This window comes from Pelecanus crispus, chromosome 1, assembly GCF_030463565.1.
Source record: "Pelecanus crispus isolate bPelCri1 chromosome 1, bPelCri1.pri, whole genome shotgun sequence".
Lineage (NCBI taxonomy): Eukaryota > Metazoa > Chordata > Aves > Pelecaniformes > Pelecanidae > Pelecanus > Pelecanus crispus.
In genome coordinates, this window is record NC_134643.1 from 126,739,559 (window position 1) to 126,753,602 (window position 14,044).

Genomic DNA, 14,044 nt, shown 5'->3' on the forward strand with positions numbered 1-14,044 from the left:
GTTATAGTACAGTTTTTCACAAGTCATTTTAAATAAACAAGAATCAATGACATTAAAAAATACTATCAGGCTGTGTTCAACAAAAACAAACAAAAAAAGATTTTAACACTGATTAATTAACAGCAACATTTAAAAAAACCCAAACCCTAAGCTTGCTTTGATTTTTGTCTAAATCATCGGGTAGGAAAATGTAAACAATTTTATTGAACAGTATAGGCACATGCCAGATTACAGGCTCATGCCATATATTTGCACCCTCACTGTTAGTGCCAAGAAGGTAGGCATAGTCTGTCCTTATCCCATGTGAGAAACTTCTAGTTCTATCATTGGAAGCTTGGAACAAAAACAGAGTACATCTAGCTTCAGACCAAACCCGCATGCCCTACTTGGGGGAAAACAAACAAACAACATCAGACAAAGAATCTACTGGATGTCACTAGAAGGCCTGCCTAAATAGGAAATGCAGGAACAAGTCTCTTACAGCTGTGTTTTGGTTCACAGATAAGGCTACATCTCCATTCTGAAATACACAAGACAAACTCTAGTGTCACCTACTGCTTCAGCAGGTTATCTGCTCCATTAATTGTCACAGGGTGTTTCACTCCCCCTTATCCAAAAAAAGCAAAAAGCAAAAGCAGAGACAGTATTATTACTGGTTCATGTCCTTTGTTTTTGTAAAACTACAGAATTATACCTAGCTGTATATGGAGTTGTTAGGTAGAGGAAAATTAATGTTAACTTTTGGTTCTAGGACTTAAAAAAAATCTGAAAAAATCTGTATGCATTTTTCTGCCAGCGCCCACTTTCAATGGTTGATTGTGGTCCCAATTTAGCAAAGAACTTAAGCATATGTTTAAAAAAAATTAAGACTGATCTCAATGGAACTTAACCATAGGCTTAGATGCTTTGCCAACACAGTGCCTGAAAGGAAAAGTCCCAAAACTAAATAAATTTCATGGCTCAACCCTGCTCCTTTTAAATGCAATGGAAGTTTTCACTGTACTCCCACTGAAGCAGGATAGTTCTCTGAGGTTTATCTGACAGATTATAAAAATAGAAAAAAAGAAAGAATTAAAGATTCTAATCTATATATTAAAACATCTGCACATTCCTGTCACAAATTTTAAGGAAAAAAGCAAACCACTTACTATATTTAACAAGACCCCTAACTTTGTGTCACTTCAGTACACAGCTACAAAATTAAACAAAATATGATGAAGACAGGTTTTTGTGTCAATAAATTTGCCTTTTATTTTGGCTGTGGCCAGACTAGACATTCTACAAAAGACCTTTATTTATAAACAAGCAACTAACATTTTTTCCATAATTTAACTCTTAAAACATATATTAAAGTTATATAAGTGGAAGCATATTTATTCTGTATCCTCCAAAATAAACACTTCTATCAAGGGCTTTTTAAGATACTGTATAAAAGCTAATAGAAAACCAGAACCGCTATATAAACATCTCATATTTAAACTTCAGAGATCCTGAATTCCTTTACTAAACAACAGGAACTGAATTTAAAAAAACCCACAGAACACACTTAAAGTTAAAAGCAAAACTTAAAGAAACCCAACCCCTCCCCCCCAACAACTAAAGAAAAACTTAGAAGGAGGCTATTTAGACCAAAAATATTGTATGGATTTTTTATAATACACAGTATACTAGGAAAAAGGTCAAGGTTTCTTCAAAGATGTTGCACAAGCATTTGATTTGAAGTGTGTGGGATTTATCATCATATCACATAGCAGAATCACAGTTGGAAGTTAGATGACTATGACATAGCTGAACTAGTTGCCATCTTTCTTTAAAAAGCACACTGATTTTTAAAAGGCTACATACACACTTTCAGACTGTTGTGTAGAGGAATCATTGGTGAAAACTTAGGAACCATTTTACAAAAACATGTTCGTATTTTATATGCACAGATTTCTTAAATACATTTAAAGGATACTTTGCGAAGCTTTTATGTTTTTCTGATTTTGTTAAACCCGGTTAAGTGAATAACCATTTTATTTTGAAATTGTTTCTGGTAAGAAAGAAATTTAGTTTTATTATGTGGAATAAAAAAGTCAGTAACTAGAAATGTCACTATTAAACGAGTACCTTGTTTGAATTGCAATGTCACCAAAAGAGTTTAACTGATATTCTAACAAATTAGCATAATCATATTCAGATACAATTTGCCTGAAAGAAGACAAAAAAGGACAACATGTTACTATTAGAAGTGTTCAGTAACAATTTTAGATTTTAATAAAAAAAATTAAACAGAAGAGGCTTGAAACTAACATTGCAATTTTTTTGGTAGCTGAAAAAAAGTCAGTGGTCCATCCTGAGCTGATTCTTTTAAACTTAACTTACAGGAAAAATAATTAAAAAAAAAAAAATCTGTTGGAAAAAAATGGTGGCACACTTGGAGTTTGACTGAGAAAAATCTACTTCTGTGTGTGCCTAACTAAGGATGCCCATCCTCAGATTCTTAGGAGTTACACTTGTGCTTAATTTTGCTAAATCTTAATGTCAGCTTGCAATTCTTTCTACTTTTGAGTTTGGGATGCTGAAAAAAAATTCATGGTTACATACACAATTAAAGCCTCACTCCTGCTCCCCCTGAAACTGGTGTCTAAACTCCTGTTGCTTTCAGCAATACTGTTTGCATCATTTACGTTCACTTTAATCCGTCACCACTCCATTAGGTTTAAATTCTAACAGAACAATTTTTCACTGTTAGTTTACCACCTACTTCTGGGTAAATATTTCTTTTACTTACAGAATAATTTTGGACCCTTACTATAGCTTCTGGTAAATATCTATGACCCTACTTACACTAAATGCTCCAGTTGTGATTTGAAGTAAAATAATGGAACTGCACAGAATATCTGCAGCCCATTATTACCACGATTTTCAACAAATTAGAAAATTGCAACACAGTATCACGAATTATAGAAAGCGGCATAAAGAAATATTCTATGCATTGTATTCATAAAATGCAGTGATTGTAGTGTGATGTTTTTTCCTCTGCTTTGAGCTGGATATGTATGCTTAATACAAATTTCAAATACATACTTCTTCATTTATACAGGTGTCTATATAAATATTTACATTTTTAGTTTTTGTTAAAACATATCTTTGTACTCATGGCAAAGCTTATTACTGCGTGTAGGAACACAACTCATCTTCTCTCCCTTAATGAACTCTCTTTTTTTGATTTAATAGTTATACATTCCTTTGTAGTTAGAATTACAAACAGTTGTACAAATAGTGGAAACAAAATTATGAAACTTGTCTGACATCCATTCAATCTTAGTTCATATTATAAACAGTACCATTTGCATTATGATGGCTGTTAATACAATGACTTTAGCTACCGAAGTATCTATAGTAAATTAGTCTTTGGGACATTATATAAAGCAAAGTCCCCCCTCCCCCAATTTTCCTTAGAAACTTATAATTAAATGGCTGAAAGCAGGCTTGCTGCTACTTTTTATATAAAATCTTAGTAATAATATTGCTGACTTTAGATTCTATTTTAATTTGCACAAGTTCCATATAACAAAACAATTCTATGTTCCCTTAAAATATCAAACATTCATATCCAATAACATCAGGATTACTCAAACTTGAGGTTTATTTGTTATTGCTAAAGGTTTCTAAGACCTAAGTCAATACAGCAAGACACTCCATCCACTTCCTCCCTAACTGCAAGTGCATGGCAGCTATTTATATGGAGCTTGTGTGTTGGTTTCTTTTAAAAAAAAAACTAATGAAGTTGGTTACAGTATTTCACTACTATAAACTCACAGTTAGAATCCAAATTGTTGTTGCTCTTTCATTTAATATATAACTTTATATGTAACACACACACACACACCAGCATCACAGGATGAAGATCCATGCATACAATCCAGATGTGATCGTATTTCAGTGTTAGATGAAATAAAAATTATTCTGTTACTATTAGATCCCAGATTGCAGTATTTTAAATTACTCTGCTTTCTACCTACTAACCAAGTTAATTTACCTTAATCTTCAAATCCAAGCAGCATCACAAATTCCAAATTTTTTGTCATCATTGTTGCTGTTGTGATCCTTTTAGATTTCTAGTTTATATGGCATACATCTAAGATCCTGAACACAGCCTCCACTGAACCAGCTTTTTAAGGTATCTGTTAAAGCTAATTGTGTGTCTGTTCATGGCTCCAAAGACTAAAAGCTGTCTTGAAAGTCCTATGACAGAGTTTACACATGTACTGTCTTTTGAATGTGATTGCTGAGAGTGGTGGAGCATGATAGAAGAGTGTATCTGACTCCTGTGGTACAAATAATTTTTCAGTAGTAGTGGAGCTTTCAGACACGCCTGTTGGACTATCAGGCTCCAAAGGCTGGATTTTGGGCAGGGGTGGGGGTGGAGGTAAGGGTGGTGGTGATGGGGAATTAGCTGGTGGACATATCTCAGGCTCCTTATTTGTGGGCTCTTCTGCAGCCTGTGACATATGAGACTGGAAGTGACTCCACAGACGGAAGTTGGTTCGGAAGGCCTTGTTACACACGTGACAAATAAACGGCTTCACAGAACATAAGAGCTCTTGGTGACGCTCCAGCTGTTTGCGTACAGTGAAAATCTTCCCACACTTTTCACAGGGCCACAAACCAGCATCTTTGTTGGAGACTACTTCCTTAGGTTCTCTGCTTGTTTCAGTGACCTCATCCTCTATATCGTCTGCAGGCTCTTCTTTGATCTGAATTTTAAACTGCTTGGAAACACTTAAGTCTTCAGGTAGGCATGAGGAATCTTCAGAATCAAAATTTATTTGTTCTGACGAATCACTGAATACACCATCTTCCTTTGCAGCAACAAAATTGTTCATTTTATTGGATTCTGACTGAGGAGGCAATCTTGCTGAACTAGTTATTTCTCCATTGTGATCCAGGATAGGTAAAGAAAAGTTCTCTGATGGAGCCATTGTGTTTTGATTGTGAACTTCAACTTGATGCCGCCAAATACTAAAGGATGATTTAAAGGTACGCATACACTCAAGACAAGTAAGCTTCTTGTATTCACACTTGCTTTCATGCTCATGCTTCATCTCTGGAGAAGAAAATCTAAGGCTGCAGTAAGGACAGACAGTAGCATTTCTACAGAGTCGCTCATGATTTCCCTGTTCAATAAGCGAAGAGAGCTTAGCATTGCAGAGACGGCACTGATAAACCTCTTTGTTTTCTACTGGACTTTCAATATGAATATGATCCTTCTGCTTAGGAGCCTTATTTCCTCCAATTGGTTTCTCCCCTGGGTGCATTTTTATGTGCTGTTTAAACTGGGAGAGGAAACGATAGGCTTTCCCACAGTAGGTACAAATATAGGCTCCTTTGGTTCTCGATCTTAAATTCCTTTTGATGACTTGTTGCGCTTGTGAAGCAGACTGTCCCTGAAAACCTTGCTTGCCACGTCTTAGTTTAACTATTAGAGCCTTTTTAATTTCTCTCTCTCTCACTATATCGATCAGTTTTCTTTGGAATTTTTCATCCAAAACAGCATGTGAACTGGAAGCAGGTGAGGGATTCTTCACAATTCCATGTTGCGTCTGGCAGTGTGTCCACACTTTGAAATTTGTGTGAAATCTCTTGTGGCATATGTCACAAGCATAGGGCTTCTCTGGATTATGATACATGTTAACATGACGATGAAGACCTGCTGTAGATCTGAAAATTTTAAGGCAGTGCTTGCATTTAAATTTTTTATTTGGTCTTGCTTCTTCCATCTCACTGTATTCATCCTTACTCACATCAGAATCGGGAAAATCAGCATCAAGGTGCATAGGGCTTGAGCCTTCCTCAAAGTTATCTTCTGACCCAGGAGAACTCTGCTCATCTGTCTTCAGTTTCTTAAACGGTAGTCTTCTATCAGCTTGAAATCTCCTTTTTGCTGGAAGTCTACTTGGTTCCTTATGATCATCCTCAGTTTTAAAAGGAAAGTCTTTATTTGTTGATGCTGAAGCATCACCCACTGTAACTCTTATTATTTCGGTAGGATCTGAAAGTGGACTGCTAGGTTCAGTTTTTATTCGCACCTCTGTGAGAGGGGAAGCAACCTCCCTATCAGTTGACTGAGAGGCACTGAAAGACCTAAGGCGATGTGGGTGTATTACCTGTGGTTTTTCATCTAAGACTAACTTCTCTGATGACTCTTTCAAGGATGACTTTTGAGATACCACATTGAATGTCTTCTGGGAATCGTTAGTTCCTGGTGAGGAGGATGCTGATACCTGTGAAGGTTTTAGGTCAACAGAAGGTGAGTAAATGGGAACCTGGCTGTCCATGGACAGTGACCTTCGAAGGAGACTTTTTACAAGTGGCCCACTTCTGTCAATACTTTGGTGTTCTGGACCAGATCCACTAGAAGGAATTACTAGCCCTAACTTTGAGTAGTATAGCAAATTCCTGTCTTCACTTTGGCCGTTTCCTTTTCCTGCCTCTCGCAACAAAAATGTAGATTCTGATGCGCCACGCAGAGACAAGACTGGCGGACGCGGTCTTTTTAATGACATCTCTGCAGCCTTTCCTCTTAAAAGCTGACCACTGCTTCCTGGTTCATCGCTTGCAATTTCTTTCTCTGCTAAAGGCATTTGAGGCATTACTGTGTTCCTTTTCACTAAACCACCTCTGCTCTGATCCTCCACAGTTCCAGAAGTTTCATGAAGCTTGGTATAGCTCACAGGGCTTTCTTTCAGCCATCTCCTTTCAGTCAGTGATAAGTTGTGGAGGGTTTCAGCTGGTTTTGTTACTTGTGGTCTACTGCTAGTTTTGACAGCAACAGAGGGTGAAGGTTTAGAAGTATGGCTTAAATCATGTTGTGTTTGATTTATACTTTTTGCTTGCGCTTCAATTCTGTTCTGACAGACAATGACACTTCTCTTCTGAGAACTACTTTCATCTTCATCTTGATACAGTATTTTTTTAACAGGGCAAGCTGGAAAAGGAGCTTGAGGACTCTTAGAAACAATGTTTGTAAGAAAGGATATTCCAAGACTGTAGCCCAGTTCTTGCACAGCTGCAAGACTGCCTTTCTCAATGAACAAGGATGAAGAATAAATGTAGTTTAACACATTATCAAAAGCATCTGGTTCACAAAAGTCGAGTTGAAACACTGACTGAGACTCATTCTCCTTATTTGTGAACAGAGTCTGGAAGTATTCACTGCTGGCAGCCAGAACATTTTTATGAGCTCGAAATTTCTGGTCTCCTACTATAAGAACAACATCACACAGCTGTCCCTTTAGACGCTCCTCATTCAGTGCACTTAGAAGTGAAATGGCATGTGCTGGATTTATGTAATGCAAGAGCCCCTCCATGATGCTGATGTTTCTGAAAAAGAACAACAAAAAAAGTTGTAGGTTGCCTTATGTGAACAGTTGTTAGAGATAAAGTAAACACACCTAATCCCTCTGTACTTCATAAACTGGCTAAACCACCATCAACAGTGCTGAAGAAAACAGCTTGTTTGGAGGAAAGGTATGGGAATTAAAACAATACTGTTAGCTCCAACAGATGCACAGGTATAAGAACCAGCTCATGTGCCCACGTTCAAATACACCATTAATAGCTGATCTTACACCAAGAATATTACACCTAACTAATTGGGGGGCGGGGGGCTGTGTTCTCTTCCTGCAATACACCTGTCCATATGAAGGTAGAGTTCAGTCATTTCACTCTTGACCGTTTTTTTCTCTGCTTTAGCTTTTTAAAGATGTCTTGACTACTGTATTAATAAACTCTTGAATCAGATATCTAAAACTTAGTTATGCCAAGTCACCTTTTTGAGGCTAAGCAACGCTGAAAGTCTTCTGCTGACTAAACAATTTAACAGGGTTTGCAGTCATTTTTAATTGGATGATGGAAAGGGCATTAATACTGGGAAGGGATAAGGAAGCAGGATTATTGTCTGTAATCTAGATTAATTCATCATGTTTGCATATGTTTAGTAAGTGTTGTTAATATATACTTCTAGCTATCAAATATGTGTCACTTAGAACTGCACTGACAGGATCTGGTTTCTTGGAAATTTCACAGTTATAATTGAAGTATCTCTGCATTGCTTTCTTCTAGCTTAAAAGCAATCAGAGAACCGAACTCCCCATTTTATTTATTAGTATAAGAGCACTTTATGACCACAACCCATATACCTGAGAAACAGTTACCCTCACGTGCATCTCAGAGTACAATAAGCACAAATTAAACTGCAGTGCAGAAATCCCCATGTTCCATATGCTTCAAAACACAACCCACTCAGTACTGCAGGATGTCTCAATAACTCAATAGACTGCTCCTGATTAGATCTTAACAAAAGAAGAGAATCAGGTTTTAAGTCAGTTTAAACAAAGAACTTCTGTGGCATGAATTATAATTTATATATCTGTGCACATGCACACACACAGAGAAATCAGCAATATCCAATTTTCTTTGTTTTTCACGGATACTCTTACAATTCTGTTCAAGTTAACCTGTAAGAATTTTACACTACCTTCCTCTATGGTGGTAGTAAAACAAGTCAATGATGTGTCTGTTAAAAGCAATCCTCTTCTTTTTACAGCTGAGTTGAGAAACTACTATTTAGATATTTATACATGACGTATGCTACTACAACAAAAATGTTTCACTATTCATCAGCTTACAAGCAAAACTGAAAAGTTTGTAAAATTAAAACAATATTAAGAAGCAGTAACCCCATAATTAATAAATGGGCGTGGTAAATCTTACAACTAATGGATATAAATAAGTGATCAAAGTCTAAATTAGTATTATTGAGAAATGAATCAAAAGGTGCTGCATACAGTATCTCGGCATTGACCATACCATAGGACTGAGCTACCACTTCTACACCTGAAACTACCGAATGAGTTAATAGTGTCACGGCAACAGCAAAAGCAGAATTCTGTTTCCTCACCAGATCTGTCTCTTTACTGAGTGTCTCAGTGTCTTGCAGTGTCGGTTCATAAGCACTAATTTATCCTTAATTCATCTCAGATAGTTATAATGCATAATCTCCCTCCTCCCCCATCTACAAAGAGCAGAGCAGTCAAGCTTCTATGAATTTGAGAAACCAATCTGTTTCCTTTTGCTTTGTATGTTTTGCTTAAAAGTACTATCTGCAGAGGGTGGGGGTGCACTACCTGTCTCCTTTGTGGATGCCACTGCAATTTAAAGTGGTGGAGCCCGACTGGCCCTAATCCAGTCTCGTGGTCTGAGCACCTATTAACACTTGGAGTGTTATTAGAACAAGTGTTCCAGGAATGCATCTTTTCCTTTAGTTTCATCTGAAAGAAACTGAGTTTGCAAACTCAGGTGATTCATCTGGGATGCAAGCTGCAGCATGGTATGTGGAGGCAACAGATCAACAGTGTGCTTATGAAGGAAACTTGAACTAAAACAGTATTGTAGAGACACCCAATAGAAGTTGCTGCAGAACCCATATTTCAAGGACGCAGTGGGAAAGCAGTATATTAGTCAAATGTTTTGAAGTATTTTCAAATCTTTCACTTTAATCTGCTTTACCCAGGCCTTGGGTCTTGTGTAAGACACTCACAGAATAAACACCATGTAATTACTACATGTTCCTTTGTCCATCGTAACACAGTCATGCTATTAGTAGAGACAGGTGTAAAATCTACATGTCTAAAGCAGAATCCAATAGTCACCCATCCTTTTTTCCACATTCTCCTTTTTTATTCTTAGAGCACCTTCAATTTATTACATTAAACAAGACAGAGACAAGCATCCTATCACAATCCTCCCTTTCATTCTCAGAGCATGGACTCTTCTGTGCAGTGAAGCGGGCAGAGCTCTTTGGTACAATGTAGCCCTGTCACTTTAACAGTAACCAAGGCTGCGACATACACAAATGGCAAGGGACCAAATTAATCCTGCAAAGGCAGCTTTAATCTTGGTATTTCCTAGTTCAAGTGCTTGACTTTCAGCTTAATAGCCTTTAAACACAACAGTCAGAAATAAACCAAGCTATGATATGTTAAGAAACAAAGCAAGAACTGGTTTGCAGAACCATTTTAACACATTTACACAAATCATATGAAAGCCTGAAATACTTAGATGTAAAAAACACCCAAAGATTACCAGAGTAAATGTGCAGCATATTAGAATTTCACTGCATGAACAGTTTCCAGTAACAAAGCTGATCGAAGACATTCCTGCTCTTTGTTCATCTTATCCGCACACTGCAGTTCACGCCTCCTTCAACTGTGCCAGTACAAATACTTGCAGGCCTGTATTACACAGCAGATCAGACAATAAATAGAAACCAAATAATATTTCTTTTCAAATGCTGGTCAATTTTTATATTAAAGCACAAACTCAAGAACAAATGTGTTGGCATAACTGAAGAGGCAGCAAACTGTGGCAGTGGAGCAGCTATAGGAAGGCAGGAAATCCTTACAACAGTTTGCCATCAAAGCCAATGCTTGGCTGACTGAACTCAGCCCCAACACAAAAGGCGTGCCTAGCTGTTGTGTAGAAAACAGAACTATGGCAGTCTCTTGGAATACTAGATTTGATTCCAGGTGTTTGAGGACTCATACTTCCTCAGCTGAAGATTATTTTGCCATTAACTACCTAAGATCTTTCTTCCAGATAATCTGCTTCTATTCTCTCCAACCATTTTTTGCAGCCGTCTTCACTACTGACTGGAAACAAAGCCGTTTCCTCTTTTCTTCCGTGATGTTCGGGTGACATCAAGGAAACAGTAGGAGCATATCAGAAAATCTCCCATTGTCTTTGTCCAGGTGTTACATGCTATAGCAGCTACTGGTCCTCAGGAGGAGCAAGACTCCAGACCCTGGAAGGGCAAGTGCAGCAGGAGCACCTGCAGCCTTCCTTCGGGAAGCCAGGAAGAGACGTTAGTGTCAATCTTCAACAGCCCTCTACTGATCTCAGCAAACTAGATTTCAGAGACTTCAGTACCATATTTGGTACAAGGTTTATTTTATTTTATTTTTTGAACGAGGATAGAATAAGTCACCTCTACTACTTCAAAATTACTTCCTGCAAAAGGAAATCTCTATTCAGGAAAGCTCTTCACAAGGAAAGGGTGGAAAAGCTTAATCTTTAGCTCAGCACTTTATTGATCTTCAACAGCTACCTGCCTTTGAAGTGGTAGTTCCCCCTCCTTTCCTCTGTCCCTCACTCTCACATCTCCTCCTCCCAGCCCTGTAGTACCCTCCCTCCTCCTTGCACTAGCTCGGCTGCTCATTTGACCTCCCAGTAAATTGATTCAGCTCTCTAAAATGAAGCAGAAAACAAACAAACAAAGGAAATCAACCCAGCTTTTCATATCTGTTTGCTGTTTTACAGGTTAGGAGCTTAATCAGCTCACTGAAAGGTCAGATGAGCATCAGAGTTGCAGCAAGAGAAGCCACAAAACTACCCATTCTTCATCAGCAAGTTGTTCAATCAGCTTTGCCCATCTGAAACTTCACTTTCAGAAACAATGAAGTCACCAATGCTGAAACTTTACAAATAGAATCAGGCAGGTATTTGTGTGAACAATTTCAGCATAACAGCTTACACTTGCAAATACACAAGCAACTAAAATAAGATGTTGATATTGCCTGCTGACTTCCATTATAACATAGCTGTCAGCTAAAGTGATGTTAATAGCATGTTGGGGTGGCAGTGGGAAAGACGATGTTCTGAAACACTTAATGAGATGCAATGTTGCAGCAAGGAGGCGCCAGGGCTGTGAGAATCTGCAGTTAGACGCAGAGAATACAAGGAAGGAGGAACATAGAGGAGAACAGGCAACCAGGGAGACTTAACAGGCATTTCAGCAGGGAAAACATACATAAGAAATGTGGTGGGGGCAAACCCACTAAAAACCCCCAAAGAAACATGGATTATAAAACTCAGCCGAGAAATACAAGTGACTTCCTGGGGCATCCCCAGGTAAATGCACGAATGTTGCACTCAGTTGTGAGTGCTTTGCAGAGGATTTGATGGGTCTGATAATTTATGTGCTGTTTCAGACACAAGGGGGGAAGTCCCATTACTCGTCAAGAAACCAGATGCAAAAGAAACCTACACTGCTTAAACTTCTACTCAAGGATCCTATGCTGGATTTTATTATTTGAGTTTGGTAACGGTTTACCAAATGCCTCTTCTCCCATCAATAGCCTTTGCAAAATAGATACTCTCCTACAGTCTCTATATATATTTGCTCACACACCCCCACACCCCCCTACACACCCCCAAAAGCTATATGTAAAAGCACCAAACCGGCAGAGCAAGATTGTCTGCACTTCTATAATCTTTTTCTAACTAAATATTTGAGTAATCTCTTGCTGCAAGTTTGGGGATTCTATCTTCCTGGGTTTAACAAAATGTGATTTCAACTGTGTCGTGGTTTAACCCAGCAGCTAAAAGACAGCTAAACACCACACAGCCGTGCACTCACTCCCCTCCTAAGAGGGATGGGGGAGAGAATCAGGAAAAGAGGTAAAACTTGTGGGTTGAGATAAAGACAATTTAATAGGACAGAAAAGGAAGGGAAAATAATCATCATGATAAAAGAATATACAAAACAAGTGATGCACAATGCAACTGCTCACCACCCTCTGACTGATGCCCAGCCAGTTCCCTAGCAGTGGTCGCATCCCCCCTTGGCCAACTCCCCCCATTTTTTTTGTTCAGCATGACGTCACATGGTATGGAATAGCCCTTCGGCCAGTTTGGGTCAGCTGACCTGGCTGTGTCCCCTCCCAGCTTCTTGCGCACCCCTAGCCTCCTTGCTGGCAGGGCAGTAGGAGAAGCTGAAAAGTCCCTGACTTAGTATAAGCACTGCTCAGCAACAACTAAAACATCAGCATGTTATCAATGTTATTCTCACACTAAATCTAAAACGCAGCACTATACCAGCTACTAGGAAGAAAATTAACTCTATTCCAGCTGACACCAGGACAATATCCACCCCTTGTTCTATACCACCTACGTCAGGCCCAGGTCCCACATTTTCCAATACATCCCAATTAATCACCACCACTTTTCCTGTCTTCTGATATATATGCACAGATATCATTCCCTTCGTCTATGGGCCATCCCTCTAAAATGTCTGTTGAGTTCATTTAGTCCATGACTTTGGGCTCCATCTGTCATAACAGTCCTTCAGGGCAGGAGAGATGGTGTGCGGTGTTGGATTGTTGCATATTGAAGCCAGTTCTGGTTCCATCATCTCTACACTTTGCTAGGTTTCAAAGTTCATTCTTCATTAATTTGGGTGATTCTTACTATAATACTGTTGATATGGCATATAGCCACCATAGAAGTGATGTCATACAGTATTATATAGCAATTAACAACATACAATTCAGTTCATTGGCTATTCTCACCCAAAATGAAATCCCCTTGAAGTACACATTGGGCTTCCCCATCCTCCCGCATCACCCACCAAGTGCACTCAGGTCCTTGAGTAAAAGCAATCCCACGAATGGGTTTGCCTTTGCCCAAGGCAGGAGTAACCCATAGTGTCTTCCCCAGCATATTTTTTATGTGCACTGCAGGGACTTTATCTCTTTCTACAGTACGTAAAAGTTTTGACTGGGCAGGGTAAGCTTGATTGGTAGATCCCCTAGTGTTGACTAACCAGGTGGCCTTTGCTAAATGTGTATCCCAATGTTTGAATGTCCCACCACCCATTGCTCTCAGGGTAGTCTTTAACAGTCCATTGTATCGTTCGATTTTCCCTGGAGGCTGGTGCATGCTAGGGAATGTGATATACCCACTCAATGCTATGCTCTTTGTCCCAGGTTGTTTCAGAAATGAGTCCCATTGTCTGATTCAATTCTTTCTGGGGTGCCATGTCGCCACAGGACTTGCTTTTCAAGGCTCAGGATAGTGTTCCAGGCGGTGGTATGGAGCATGGGATATGTTTCCAGCCATCTGGTGGTTGCTTCCACCATGGTGAACACATAGTGCTTGCCTTGGTGGGTTTGTGGAGTGTGACATAATTAATCTGCCAGGGCTCCCCATGTCTATATTT

General features: G+C 38.8%; 1 protein-coding gene across 2 annotated transcripts; it reads right to left on the minus strand.

Moving 5' to 3' along the window:
- Positions 1–620: 620 nt before the first annotated feature.
- ZBTB21 (zinc finger and BTB domain containing 21) lies at positions 621–7,368 on the minus strand. Of its 2 annotated transcripts, XM_009485774.2 has the most exons (2): positions 5,774–7,362; positions 621–5,170 (listed from the first exon to the last, which is right to left on the minus strand). In XM_009485774.2, exons 1-2 carry the CDS (start codon positions 7,353–7,355, stop codon positions 4,179–4,181), a joined length of 2,574 nt encoding a protein of 857 aa, XP_009484049.1. In that variant the 5' UTR covers positions 7,356–7,362; the 3' UTR covers positions 621–4,178. The 2 variants fall into 2 exon arrangements, with proteins under 2 accessions (XP_009484049.1, XP_009484048.1); XM_009485773.2 differs by having other exon boundaries at positions 621–7,368.
- Positions 7,369–14,044: the final 6,676 nt, after the last annotated feature.